Source organism: Nycticebus coucang, chromosome 19, assembly GCF_027406575.1.
Source record: "Nycticebus coucang isolate mNycCou1 chromosome 19, mNycCou1.pri, whole genome shotgun sequence".
NCBI classification, from domain to species: domain Eukaryota; kingdom Metazoa; phylum Chordata; class Mammalia; order Primates; family Lorisidae; genus Nycticebus; species Nycticebus coucang.
The window spans coordinates 15,764,180-15,778,990 of record NC_069798.1 but is presented as its reverse complement, the minus strand read 5'-3'; the positions used below and the strand labels follow the sequence as shown (position 1 = coordinate 15,778,990).

The 14,811-nt window shown below is 46.7% G+C and overlaps 1 protein-coding gene across 1 annotated transcript in view; it reads right to left on the bottom strand.

Moving 5' to 3' along the window:
• The window catches only part of TTC39C (tetratricopeptide repeat domain 39C), a 121,416-nt gene extending 109,738 nt beyond the window's left edge, over positions 1-11,678 (bottom strand). The window contains exon 1 of the mRNA XM_053571984.1: positions 8,651-11,678. Within this exon, the coding sequence (XP_053427959.1) occupies positions 8,651-9,705 (1,055 nt within the window). The 5' untranslated portion in view covers positions 9,706-11,678. The remainder of the gene's footprint in view (positions 1-8,650) is intronic.
• Positions 11,679-14,811: the final 3,133 nt, after the last annotated feature.

Genomic DNA, 14,811 nt, shown 5'->3' with positions numbered 1-14,811 from the left:
TTTTGCCATCCAATATTCTTAAGAATTTGTAGGATACTGAAATTTATGCCATGAAAATTATATATTAAAATTACTTATTTGGAGTCTGAGTCTTATTCTGCAACCTTATCTCTGAAGCAGTCCTCAGGCATCAGCCACCACCCAATTGCCCTATCAATTTATCTTTCAATTCACCTGCTAAACTTAGATAACTATTAAAGGCAATGGCCTCTACAGTTTTTGGTTTATGGAGATATTTAATGATGGGATATATTTTCTAAGACATTTGTCAGCACACGTCTCCTGTCCTTACACAGGGAATTAATTGTTCTGACAAAGAAGGCCTGGTTCATTACAAAAATCTCAGGATTCTCATTTTCTCTACCTTGACAGTATTTTTCCTGGGCAGGTCATCCCTACTTCAGTACAGGTAAGTTTGGTCTGTTACTGCCTTTATTTTAAACACATCCACTATCTCATTTCTCTCCTTCTATGCAATGGCTTCTCCTAAATCCAAATTTATTCACTGTACATGGGGGCAAGCATCTGTTATAACTACTCCATTTGATCTGCTGATGAAGGTGTGTTGAGCATTTATACTTTTTAAATATAGGAGTTTTTAAATTAGGAATTTCTACTTCTCCTTTATAATATGATTGGGATATTCTATGGATGTGTGGGTACGTTATTTCATCTATCAATTTCATTTTAGGATCATAAAAAGAGAAGTTCAAAGTATTTGTTATCAAAAGAGGGCATCAGGCCTGGTTGTGCCCAGATGCCCTGCTGTAGAGCGCGTCACCTCCCAGCCGCCAGGTTCTTCTAGGGACCAGTTCTTCCTGCAACTCAGGACAGGGCTTTGGAGTCTGGGAGCAACATTCCTGCCTTCTCATTCCAGAAAGGCAGATGACAGATCATGAGATACTCCTGCCCAGGGGTATCCCAGAGCCCTGTAAGTGACCAGATGCCAGAAGCAAAAGCTCTGCCAGTTAAGACTGGTCTCCTTGTCACTTCACAGAACACTGAGCAGGGGACAGCTCGCTTAAAGAGCTACAATCCAGAGTTACACCTGCCTGGGCCAGGCGCAGCTGACACTCTCCCCACAGAGTCCCTCAAGGCTCACGTGTGTCCAGCAGCAGCTCTGGGATGTGAAGAACTTTATCAGAAATAAAGTTGCAGAATAAGACTCAGACTCCCCACTGCCCCTGCTCAGCACAGGGCAGCCTGGGATGTGGAGACAAGGCCAGATGGTGCCCTAGCACCTGCTCAAAAGTAGAACATCAACTTTAGGGCCTCCCTGGAGCACCTCAAATTAGATTAAGACACATGCCCATGATGTCACTGTGGGAGGGGTGATGAGGAACCCAGGATGTCAGAGCTCCGGAAGGGCAGCTGCCCTGGGCTACACTTGCTGACAGCAGGGACAGGGGAGTTGCCAGACTGCGGTGGCATCTCGGGCCACACAGAACTCCAGCACCCTCAAGAAGCCCAGGGATTCCTCATCCCTCCACAGCGGCCCTCTCGTACAGACAGGCAGACCTGACAACAATTTCACTGCAATGCCAGTGCCGGATAGAGGGAAGGTGGGATGCTGCAGGAGCACAAGGGGAACTGCATGACCTTTTTGTGGAAATCTGAGCTGTGTCTTCAAGAACAAGATACATCTGGCTGGGAGTGGTGGGTGGGGTGCAGGGGGGCGGGATGCAAACTATTTCAGCACATCCAGGTGGAAGGGACGAGGGCAGCAGGATGAAGCAGACAGGGCCAGATCACAGGACATCTTATGCCAGTCTGGGCACTGGGTTTTATCAATTCAGAAGACTGGGAGCTGTAAAGGGTCTAAAGCTTGAGGTGCCACATTCCCTGAAGGCAAATCTCTCCGGTGGTTTGATCAGTAGCCTCCGGGTGTCTGGGCACGACTCCCAGACTGCCGGGGGATCCTGCCCTGATGGCTTGGACAGGACACTCACACACTTCATCCTGTCCCCTCGTCCCTTCCACCCTGGGTGTGCTGAAATACTTTGCATCGCCCCCCGCCCCAGCCAGGTGTGTCTCGTTCTGGAAGGCACAGCTCAGACTTCCACAAAAAGGTCACGCAGTTCCCTCTGTGCTCCTTTCACTGTACAAGTCCCAGAAGAGAGCTGGTGTGCACAATGGTCACACCCGGACTGGGGCCAGGGGACCCAGTTCCAACCTCAGCACTGCCATCGACTGCTGTGAGACCCTGGGTGGCCTCTCCACGTCCTTCTGCTTCAGGGGGGACAGAGTTTTGGGGGGATGAAATAAAGAGCAAAATATAAGCAACGCCAGCGGTGGGGGCGGGCTGCCCCACAGCAACCACCAAAGAGAACAGACGATTCTGTGTTTATTTTGATGTGTCTGAGGAGGGGGAAAGTCACCGAACCCAGTGATTTCACAGATATTACAGCTACGGGCAGGACTAAATGTTAAAGTCACTCTCTTAGAGGTGGATTTGGATAAAGACATGAAGTGATGGTTCCTAAAAGGGAAGACCTGCCTCCCGCCTTTGTCCTGTCCCGAGACACTCCAATCATGAGTGCAGGTGTTGGAGACAGGGACTTCCTGACTCCCCAGGGGCTCTCCGTGATACTGACAGTTCCCCTGTCAGACAGGAGTGTGTATCTGTATACATATTGCTGGTGTTCCGAAATTCTTGAGCAAGAGGGAAGAAATGGAGAAAGCAGCCTTGGTTAGGGGACGGCTCGGATGGCAGGCCGCCAGATGTCTTCACCCGAGCAGCCCTATCTCAATCTTCAAGCCGATTGCAAGAAGTCATGGCTCTCTCCTCTTACACAGCACATTCATAAATCATTTTATATGTGTATTCAGTCAGTAGTGCAGACACTGGAATGCATTCTCCACCCCACCCGAGCCCCCCAGGGCAGCCCACAAAAAGCCTGTCCGATTCCAAATGGGACCTGTGCTGCAGAATGGGCAGCAGCCTGGTGACTTTAGGAATGGAGTACACGGACAGAGATCCGTCTAAGACAGAGACCAGCTCCTCCTTCCAACTCCACCCGCTTCCCGGGTTCCAGCTGGTGCTAAGCAGTTTCCGAGTGGAAGGAAGGTTCATCCCTGCAGCGCAGCCCGCTACCCTGTCCACCTCTTTGAGACCCTCTCTTTCCCCTGAGCTCCTCTCCGCATTACCCTCTCCTAATGCAGAGTAAGTAGGAGGGTTCCCCTGGCAAAGGAAATCAGGTGTGAAATGGTGTTTTAGGAGCTAAACAGACTGTGTAAAAGTTACAGACTCCTGAGACATCATGGTGCGTTTGGGGAGCCACCAGGGGTTTCCTGTACCTGGGCTGGACCCTGGGTGTTCCATTATTGCTTCTCTTTTCCTTTCTTTCCTTATACTTCCCTAAACTTCATTTCACTCAATGTAGCTTCTCCCAATTAAGTTAGGGAAAGAAGGAAATCTCGCTGAACTCTCCTGCTCATCCAACACAATCAGTCCTCTGTTATCTGTGGTTTCCTCGTCCATGGATTTAACCAACCACATATCAAAAGTATTCCCCCCAAAATGGATGGCTGTGTCTGTACTGAACATGTGCAGACTTTTTTTCTTGTCATCTCCTAAACAATATTGTTTAACAACTATTTACATAGTATTCACATTGCCGTAGATAATATAAATGGTCTAGAGATGATTTAAAGTACACAGGAGGATGTGAATAGGTTACATGCAGACACCATTTTATACCATGGACTTGAGCATCTGAGGATTCTGCTATCTTTGGGAGTTCCTGGAACCAATCCCCTATGGATACCGAGGGATGACTGTCTACATGACTTGGAGCACACAGATTCCTTTAAGGATTCACTTCTTTAACTTTCTGTGTGTGTACAAGTGTACACACAAATGCACACTACGGCATGGGTACTTTTTTCCTGATAATTTCCTTTCCTCTTTCCCTGTATTCTACAGACAGCTGCATTTTAAAAAGAATCCCAATTAAGCCAAATGAATCTTTAATGAGTATTTAATTGGGATCCTTCCAGACATGCAATAGTTGGAAAAAAGATGAGCCTTTTTACAAACATACCACAGAGTTAAAGAGGATGGAAAAAGCCAAATACGAGTTCCTCATCTCCCGCCAATTCCCGTCAACCATTCCTGGTTTTAGTCGCTCCTCCTCTGCTTGCATTTTTGCATCTATGGACTCTCCTACAGACTCCAGGAACAAGGCCGATACACGCTTCTGTCTGTGAGCTCCCAGTGTGCCCAGAAAGGACAGGCAGCCTGCAAGTCCTTCCTACCCCTCCCCGCCAAGGGTCTCACACAGTTTGGGGGAGAGCAGAGGCTCAGGGGCCTGCTGGTCCAGCATCTCCTATGTATGCTTTTGAGTTTTTCCTGCAAGGCCCATGGTTTGTATAAAGGGTCCACAGACTTCTTCTTAAAAGCCTGGAGAAGAAATATTTTAGGGGTCACAGGCTCTATGGTCTCTATCACAACCCGTCATTTCTGCAGGTATGGTGCACAAGCAGCCACAGACCATGCACAACCAAGTGAGTGTGGCTGTGTCCCATAAAACTGCATTGACAAAATAGGCACCAACCTGTGGGTGGTAAGAAGCAGCCACCCAGAACTGCAGCCTATAAAGGGCTGCATGGCTGTATGCCATTCTGACCCTTCTCCTCCCACTGCCGTGCTATGTCCTTGGGTGGGTTCCTCACCATTTCCTAGACTTCCATTTAAACCTCACCACCCCTCTCTTTGTCCTTTTCATCTTTCCCTGCCCCTTCCAACTCCATCTGGTTCAACTGCCTCACCCCTACCCCATCATAATGCTCAGGCATCATTCCCCCTATAAAACCGCCCTTCGCACAGGGCTGTCTGGTGCTTCTCCCTGCTCCTCCAGGCTCCAGCACACCGTGGCTACACCTCCCTGCTACTGTCAGTCTTCCCCACACTGCGGCACCCAAGCATCTAGCACCTGCCCTGTCACCCACAGTCTACCCACAGTCTCAGCAAGCTCCTGAGCACCTGAAGTCTGAGTGTGTCGCACACACACACATGAACATTGAAGTGTGTGCGTGGGGGCACAGGGCTAAGTCCTACTGGATTAGAGCACTGAGCACAGAGGCCAAGATCAGGAATTTGAGGTCAGGTGGGCAGGATCATGGTTTACAAAGGTATGTCCTTGGGCTCAAAGCAGAAGGGCCCTGAAACAGTGCCAATCTGTCCTGACCTCTGGGAAAACATCTCAAAGTACATGATGGTAGCTCACCACCACCAACAGGAGGCTTGTTACTACATTATTGCTATAGTTCCAATAGAAGTGGCAGCTACGTTTTGAAATCCCTATCAGGAAGTTGTCTTACATCTCAAAAGAAGGCCTTTACTGAGCATGTGCTTCTAACTCCTGTTCAATATCTGAATTATACTATCCAGCCTTTCCACCTGTCAGTTCAGAACAGCCTTCATGATAATCTGTGTCTATGAAGTAACCATTTCTCATTAAGCAGCTGCTCATGGAACTTACCATCCTAGTAGAAAATGACCTTCTTGCTTCACATTAGATACAAAATATATTTCTATTGTTAAACTGTCACAATGAGTCTCTGGAAAGTTTACCATCAGGGGAAGCAGGGGGCCCTCCCATGGTAAATAATATTCATTTAAAAAAGGAGGCAGAGCTGTGAATTCAGTTCTCCCTGTTCTACAGATAAACAGAACCAGAGGGGCTCCTCAAACATCATGAAGTTACTGCTCAGCCTTTAGCAGGCCATTCAACTTTGGAATAGAAAGAGAAGTTTCCCAATGCATAACAGGAGCTTAAATATTTCAAATGGGATAAGTGAGGCAAACCTTAGATCGAAGTGTTATCTGCATACAGGACATTTTGCCTCCTACTCAAGCTATTCAGTTAAGAAGAGAGCACAGTACTAGGGGTGAAGCACCGGGTACAAACACTACACTAGTGTTCACTGAGTGCTTACACAGTGCCAGGACCCTGGATCATTTCTTTTAATTCTAACAACCACACCATAATGTGAATAATAATATTGCTGCTCCTCTGTTGTATAGGCAAGGAAGCAAATTATGAGCCACTTAAGTCAGCAGCTACAAAACGGGCAAAATAGAATTGGAACCCTGGTTGCTGGCCTCTAGTCCATGACCCTACCTCTAGTCTTAACGGTGGTGCTTTCCATGGCTGGGGGAAGTGGTTCACACCTGTAATCCTAGTATGGAGGGAGGCTGAGGCAAGAGGATCACTTGAGGCCAGGAGTTTGAGACCAGCCTAAGCAAGAGAGAGACCCCTATCTCTACAAAAAAAATAGAAAAATTAGCCAGGTGTGATGCACACCTCTAGTCCAGGCGACTTACACGGCTGGTTTAGGAGGCAGGAGGATGGCTGGAGCCCAGGAGTTTGAGGTTACAGTGAACTAGGATGATGCCACTGCACTCTAGCCTGGGTGATAAAGTAAGACCCTGTCTCAAAACATAAACAAAAAAAATTCCCATAACAGCAACAGCAACAACAATAAAAAAACAATAAAACCCCAAAACACAGAAGCACATTTTGGAGATACAAAGAATGTAACGACTTTCTACATTACAGAGACAGGGAAGCTGATAGGCTAACGCTATCACTGTCCACCTGTGTCTTCTGCCCCCCCTCCCCCAACCTCTCGGAAAGCTTTTGAACATTGCTGGAAAATGGGCAGCAGAGCAGATGACAAAATACAATAAATGTAGTGAGGGAGGCAAAATGGGAAGATGAAGAGAGTCCTCGATTTAGAACTGCAGTGTTTGTGTCTCGTCCCATGCTAGAAACTGAGTCTCATGTCCCTCTCTATGAAACTGCCAGGTAAGATATACCTCAGTCTCTCGAGAATATATAAGAGAATGTGTCCAGCACTGTGCTTGGCCGAGAACAGGTACTACAGTATTTTTCCCCTCCCTTACCATCAGTTGCCACTTCAAAATATAAGCAGACAGCTGGTAACTACACAGGGTAAATCTTCCCTAGACACCTCCCACATACTCGCAGAGAAATATATTTCAAAGTGCATCTCTCTGCTGCTGCTGAGAACAGAGCGACAATCTACCCTCTATTAACAGTGCATAAAACTGTCTAGGTAAGGCAAAAATGTCATACTTCCAATGTAAAGGCAACTACGAGGAAATATTTAAGTGTACTAAAGCAGTACAGAAGAAAAAAAGACCATTAAAACAAATACTAAGGAAGATTTCAAAGCAAGAAGTATTGAAACATATAAGTACCTTTGATCAGTAACTAGAGAGTAAATTGGACTCTGTGACACTCTTAGACAACACAAACTGGCAGTCTAAAATAGTCACAGCACAGTATATGAAATAGTTTTTTTCACCAAATACATTTTCAGAGGGCTAAAAATCTACATAAACAAATTATATGGGACAAGAAAATCTTTTAAGTTCTCCATCAACAACCTTTGGTAAGACTCTGGCTTGAAACCAGACTCACATGCCTTAAAAATAAAATGTTCTGAGTAAAGCTAAGGAGTTTTCATTTTCAGACCAAAAGAAAACAAAAAGCAAAATGGCTTTTGTGCAAAGTTTAAATTTGGAGATATTTGCTTGCCATTAAGGACATGGAAGCTGACTGGGTGGAGACCACCCTACTTTGAGTTCTGGAACTTTTAAACTCTCTCTCTCTTCCTTCATTTTCTTACAGACTGTGACTCTCAATCACAACTGCACATTGGTCCTCTCATTCCAACCAGACTATGGGTCTCAGGGGTGTGAAGCATATTATGGCCCTTAAAGCTGCTAATCAACATCTCATGGCTTCTCAACATTGAAAGGGCAGATAAGCAACTTGCTTCCTAAAACCAGAAAGCGGATGCTCCAGGTCCCCCAATGAAATGAAGGTTCCTTCCACACCCACAAGAAAGCTACGGGTTTCAGTACTTTCGCTTTCTTTCTTTATTTTTAAGACAAGTAAAAAATTAAATGCACTCACTTTTCCCACTTCCATTCTTACATGCTTAGGTATTTTTAAAAATCCCTCCATTTTCCTTTCTTTACAGTAGAGAAATTCGTAATAAAGACGCTTGCTTGAAAAGCAACCCATTCTGAATACTGACTTTTTAGAAGACAAAGAAGTGAGGAGGCAGAGTTGGGCTGAAATTTTTAAGGCAAGCAATTACGCCTATCTATTTTCAAACAATAAGAGCGTCTGGAATGCACAACGCTGCAAAGCAATGAGAGGCGCGGGAGACCGGCAGATGAAGCTGGAGCGCTCTGTGTCACAACGGCTGCCGGGGCAGCACCAGAGCCGGAGTCACCGCAGTGCAAGTCCCAGGCTCGCTGACAGGAGGGCAAGTGCTGAAAGAGGAGCCAGCAAGCACTGGGCATACCTCTCCTCGGAGGGCGAGGCTGGGGGCGAGAGTGAAGACTGCGGGAGCGCGGGCAGGACGCGCGGAAGGTCCCGAGGAGGGAAAGGACAACGGAGCTGGGGGTGGGGGCGGAAAGCCGCGAGGTGGCAAAGGCGCAGAAGCGCCGTCTGCAGATCAGATCGAGGGAGGCGAGGTGGGGACTGGGAATTAGTGACCGACAGGAGGGGGAAGGGGAAGGGGTCCTGGGGCCAGCCGCAGGTTGAAGCTCGAGAGCCCGGTACGAGGTGCGCGCAGCCGGGGCAGGGGAGCAGGGCGCGCCCGTCACCTGTATTGTTTGAAAAGCTGGTCCGACTCCCTAAAGCCATTGTTGAGCAGCATGTTGATGCCGGCCAGGGCCAGCTCCGCGTCCCGCAGGGGCGCCGCCGCCGCCAAGTCCGAATCTCCGTCGTCCCGCCGCCGCGGCTGCTGCTGCTCGGAACCGGCCATGGGCGCGCGAGGCCCTGCGCTGGGCCGAGGCGAGGTCGGGAGGCAGCCGCCGCAGCGCCGTGCGCGCCCGGAGTCCGGCTCTACCTGCCGGGAGGCGAGCGGAGCGGGCGGCGGGGGAGGGGAGAAGCGGAGGGAGGAGCCGCGGCCCGGCTGCAGCGCGGCGGGGGACGTGGGCGCCGGGCCGCCGCGGCGGGGATTACTCAGCAGCTGCCCGCCCGCCTCCCTCGCTCCCTTCGAGATACCCGGCTGGCGCGGGCACCGGAGCAGAATCCGTTTCCGGGTGTCTCCAACCCCACGGAGCCGGTCCCCCAGCGACTGCCGCCTCCGCTTCCTGCAGCCCCCGCGCGCCGCCCCGGCCTGGCCCCTCCCAGCCCGGGTCCTACACAGCGCCCCTGGTCGGGCCACCGGGTGGCAGCGCGCCAAGGCTGCTCGGACACGCACGAGGCCCGGAGTCCGGGACTCTCCACGGGCTGGACCCAGGAGTTGCGGGACAGCTGGGGAGAGCTGCAGGAGGAAGGGCGCAGAGGGACAGCAAGCGGGTTTGCAAAGGGCATGGGGAACCCCGCCCGGGCTGCAGCGCGCGCACACGGCTGGACAACAGCTGGTGCGGCCGGCGCCCTGCGCCTTGGCCGCCAACGCCTGAAACCTCGCGCAGCCCGCGCCAGCGACCCCCAACTTCATCCGGACACAGGGGCCGCCCACTAGCTCGGAGGCAGCCAATCCTCGAGCAGGTGGACGCCGGGGCGGGGCCTCGGGACACCTGCCGGACCGCTCCTGGGAGCCCAGCGCTGGGATTCTGGAGGGAGAGCTCCGGGATCCGGGTGCCACTCGCTCCGGCCGGCCACCAACATTTGCGCGATGGGGCAGGAGGAGAAATGGAGGCCCATATGCCATAAACCTAAATATTTAAAAGTTATAAATCAAGCAGTTAAAATGTGTTCTGACAATTATAATTTCGTGCCAATGAAACAGAAAAATTAAGTGTAAAGTTACGGTTTCATATGAGTGAATGTCAGCCAGATGTCCAAGGAGGCTGAATTTAGTCGTCCTGGTAAAGGTCTCCCTTTTCGGCTGATGGGCTGGTGGCGTCTGGATGTATAGCGCTATAGAACAAACACGAACTTCATAAACCATCATTTTTCATAAATTTGTTCCCTAGTAAAATCACAAATATTAAACATTGTTAATACAAAAATTAAGATTATGTTCTTAAATGCCAAATTAGACCATCTTTCTTGAATCATTGTATTTCTTAGAGTGTAGTTTATTAATTTCATCTTGAAGAAACTTTGCTGAAGCATTTATAATGAAATTGCTTTTTAAAATGAGATGCTCAGGTTTACAAATAACCTATAAATTTTAATGTTCTGCATTATAATGGCACCAACATGATAAATTGTTGCAGAAAAATTACAAACTACTAGTTGGATTTAATCATATGAATTGCTCTTTTTTGTGTTGTGAGTTGTGTCACCCCTTATATTATGTAAATGCATAGTGTTTCCAACATTCGTATAGAGGAATTTAGGAGTAGTCAGTATTGCTGTCATCCCCAACCGTCGTGTGCAACTGTTGCAAAACCCTGCTGATTCTCCTTACTGCTGGAACCCAAGTTGGAACACTGCCAGAAACAAGAAAATGGACTATTCTCACCCTTGGGAAACTATACTCTGTACTTTGTCATGCAGGAATCCCAATATTCATGTTGTCTGAGAAGGAGGATTTGACAAGTTGACTATTTTTTAATCTAAGCATCAGCAGTTCACGGCATTCAGAGGCTGTAATCTTTTGTTTTTAGGACATGGAGCTAAAGAAGCGTTCCCTGAGAACTGAACAGCGTCAATCACGAGAATGGACGTCCAGGGTTATGCAGCTCGCGGAACAGGATGTGTGTGTTTGGTACATTTACGTGTGTGTACGTCTAAAGCCAGGCTTAGGGACTGTGGTGCCTATTGAGGCCCACATGAGGCCCTTGCAGGGGAGAGGTCCTCATTGGTAATGGGAGCTGCCACCCTGACAACATGCCCAGCACTCACAGACTGTCTGGATTTTGGATCAGTGGAAACATTCACTGTCAAATCCCCGAAACAATGTAGTCAATAAGGGAGGGAAGCCAAGAGCACAGCCCTAAACGTGGGATACAGCCTGCCCTTCTCCCACCGGGGAAGACAGCCAAGCATGGCCCTCCAGGTCCCTGTTGCAGTGGAGGGGAGGAAAAAAATTTTTTTCAAGGAATTGATGACACTGTGGGCATTGTGAATAAATTGTACTTGGGGCCGTGCAGCTGAGGATGGGGGAGGAGTGAGCGAAGTGAAAGCAATCTTTGTGGGGCTAAAGTTCCGTCTCAAAAATCCCACACAGTTGATTCTGCAGACTTCAGAAAATTTAACTGGTTTTGTTTGTATCGTGTCAGCAGATGTATATTGGCTTTGTGGCTTTTTAAAAAATTCTGGTATATTCCACAAAGAAATATCAAATTTGATGTCTGTGGTTACTCTACATAATGGCAACAACAATTTCTACAACAATAAATTTTTTTCATGATTTTTAAATTTCCAAGGGCCAAGAATTGTGCTAAACCCTTAATATATATTTTTTAAATTTCAGATTAAATGAGGGTGCAAACAATTAGCTTACAATGTTTGCATTGTTTAGGTAAGGTCCCCATTGCAGTTGTGTTCCCCCCCCCAGGAGGTGTGTCATATGTGTTTACAATGTGCCATTAGGTACGGAGCAAACCAATCAGCGTCCCTCCTCCTCCTCCCAACTCAAGTTAAATTGAGTTGTGAAGGCTTTGTCAACCAGTTTGATGTAAGCATTCCAAATTGTATATAAAATCAGTACATTGTACCCCATAAATGCGGTAATGTACACAGTTATGATCTAATAAAAAATAAATTAAAGAAAAGCAAAAAAATTTTTAAAAATTGAGCTTTTCTCTTGTATGGCCGTGTATTAGTTCATCTACTGGCTTCATATTAGTATTGAATACATTGGATGCTTGCTTTTCCATTCTTGTGATACTTTAATGAAGAAAATGTCCTCCAATCCAGATTAATACAAAAGTTACAAAGTTTCAGCTCAGTGCCTGTGGCTCAAGCAGCTAAGGCACCAGCCATATACACCTGAGCTGGTTCGAATCCAGCCCAGGCCCACCAAACAACAATGATGGTTGCAACCAAAAAAATAGCTGGACGTTTTGGTGGGCGCCTGTAGTCCCAGCTACTTGAGAGGCGGAGGCAGGAGAATCGCTTGAGCCCAGGAGTTGGAGGTTGCTGTGAGCTGTGATGCCACAGCACTCTACCCAGGGTGACAGCTTGAGGCTCTGTCTCAAAAAAAAAGCTATAAAATCTCCATCTTTTTATGGCTGAATAAGATTCCATAGTGTACATATACCACAGTTAATTAATCCATTCATGGGTTGATGGGCACTTGGGTTGATTCTACATCTTGGTGAGATTATACAATGAGCTATGATAAACAATCTAGTGTAAATGTCTTTTTTTTTTCTTCTGGGTAGATACCTAGTAATGAGACCTCGGAGTCAAATGGAAGGTCTATTTTGAGTTCTTTGAGGATTCCCCATACCTCTTTCCAAAGAGGCTGTATTAGTCCCACCAACAGTGTACAAGTGCTCCCTTCTGTCCACATCCATACCAACATCTGTAGCTTTGGGACTCTGTGATGTGGGCTATTCTCCATGGAATTAGGTGATATCTCAGGGTGGTTTTGATTTGCCTTTCTCTGATGATTAGGGAGGATGAGGATTTTTTCATATATTTGTTGGCCATTAGTCTGTCTTCTTCAGAGAAAGTTCTGTCCATGTCTCTTGCCCTGTGATAGGTGAGATTGTTTAGTCTTTTTTTGTTGATAAATTTGAGTTCTCTATAGATATACTTTTTGTTTCAAAAAATTTAGGAGACACTAGTGTTTTGTTTTTTGTTACATAGATAAATTGTATTATGCTGAAATCAGGGCTTTCAGTGTACCCATCACCAGAACAGTATACATTGTACCTGATAGATAGATACATTTAACTGTTGAGCAATTAAGCCAAGGACAAGCACAACTGTGCCATAACAGGCAGGGGTGATGGTGGATAGAGGGATAACTGCACCATGTAATAGATACCTGATGTGTACAAAATGTGATTTAATCAGATACCATACAATTAGATTAGCAGCATCATGATGAATGGATGTTTACAAATATTCGCCCTGTGATGCATGATACAAAAAGGGTTCAAAATGAGTCCCAGAAACTGAAGGAAGAGAACACATGATCCAGTAATACTTATGGAATCTGCAGTTGACATTGACACCTGCCCAGAATTCACCTTGCAGTGGGGGAGTTAAGATTGTGTTTTCTTCACTAGATGATGGTAGCAGATTATAATGGTGGATAATGATGGGCATTTAAGAGGTCATAGTATATATTACCCACAAAAGGAAGGAAAATCCGCAGGACACCCCACAGTTGACATTGTGAGATTCTCAGCACCTTCCTGCAAAACTAATACTGTGTTCAAAAGTGCACTTGGCTTCAGCCAAATAGGATTTTTCAAGTGTTTCCTTTGGAAGTTGAGAGAGGGAAAAGAAAAGAAAAACGAAGAGAAAAAGGAAAGCTAACAAATGGAGGAAAGAACCAATTCCCTTCCTAAACACCCTCTGGGTATTGCCAGTATTTTGTGGGTTTTCATGTGATTTCATTATGAAAATGAAAGTCCAAATGATTAGTAAAAAACTTTTAGGCCTGTGTTTCCTTTTACATGTTTTTTTTTTGTTGAGTTAAGATGGGTTGCAAGTAACAGGAAAACCTGACCCATGCTGGCTCAGAAAAGCAATTTATTGATTTGTGTAGGTTTCCCCAAATGAGGCTGTATCCACAACTCCAACTCTGTGATTGGGACCCAGTTTCTCTTCTCTGCCTTTTAGCTCTGCCACCTTTATGCTAAGTGGCTTTATTCTCAATTAGCCCTCCTATCCTGGTCTCAAAATGGCTTTTGTGGAGTCCTAGTGCTACATGCTTGCTGATCACATCCTGCAGGGAAGCTCACTCCTCTAATAGCTTAATGGAAATTCCCTACTTGAACCTCATTGGCTTTGATTGGCCTGCTTGCAGTCAGGTGCCCATACCTGAACCAATCAATGTGGCCAAGAGAAGCAGAGCATTCTGATTGGATTAAGCCAGTTGGAGCCTGCTCTGGGACCTGGAGGGGTGAAACCAATCTCACCCAAATTGCCTGGCTGACAAAATCTACATCTATTAGGAAGAGAGAGGTAAAAACTGGACAAAAACTGGACAGCAGAGTTATAATCACCAACATCGCCTGCCCTTGTCTTCCTAAACATGTTTAGAGTTTTTGGAGTTACATATTAAATGCATTTAGAGAATAAAGTATCATAAGAAAATCTTACTGTATATGCTTTGGTTATATTAAAAATTTGGGGTAATGCTAATAATCATGCTTTCATGTGTCTTTTTATAAATCTGTACTATAGTAAAAATAAAAATGACTGGAATCCTAAGAAGGAGAAAAGCAGGGAAATTCATGTCATTACATTTTTATGTCATGTTAGCTTTACCATCAAATTCAGTGCTTTTACTCTGTCTCAGGGGAAGTAAGATTAAGTGCTTTTAATTAGGCAAATTAAGTCAAGGGTTGACGTGTAAAACCATACAGCGGGTTCTTTCCTTTTCTGCCCACAAGTGGGTCACTAGCTTGCCTCTAAGGAAGGGAACGATGGCAGGCCCAGGGGAGTCCTCTTGGCTATTTTCCAGGGGGATGTGTGGCTCTGAGAGGACACTCATGCTGCCCGGGAGACCACAGTGGTCCACCTGGGACAGGAAACCATCCCCCTTTGGACTGAACACCTTCCCCAATGCGCATAGCTACTGGAGTGCAGTAAGTGTTTAAACAGGCATTTATGGGAGATCATTATTCCACGGTTGTACTGATTCAGGGGCAAAACTAGAGAGGGAGGCGTTTTGTGACTTCCA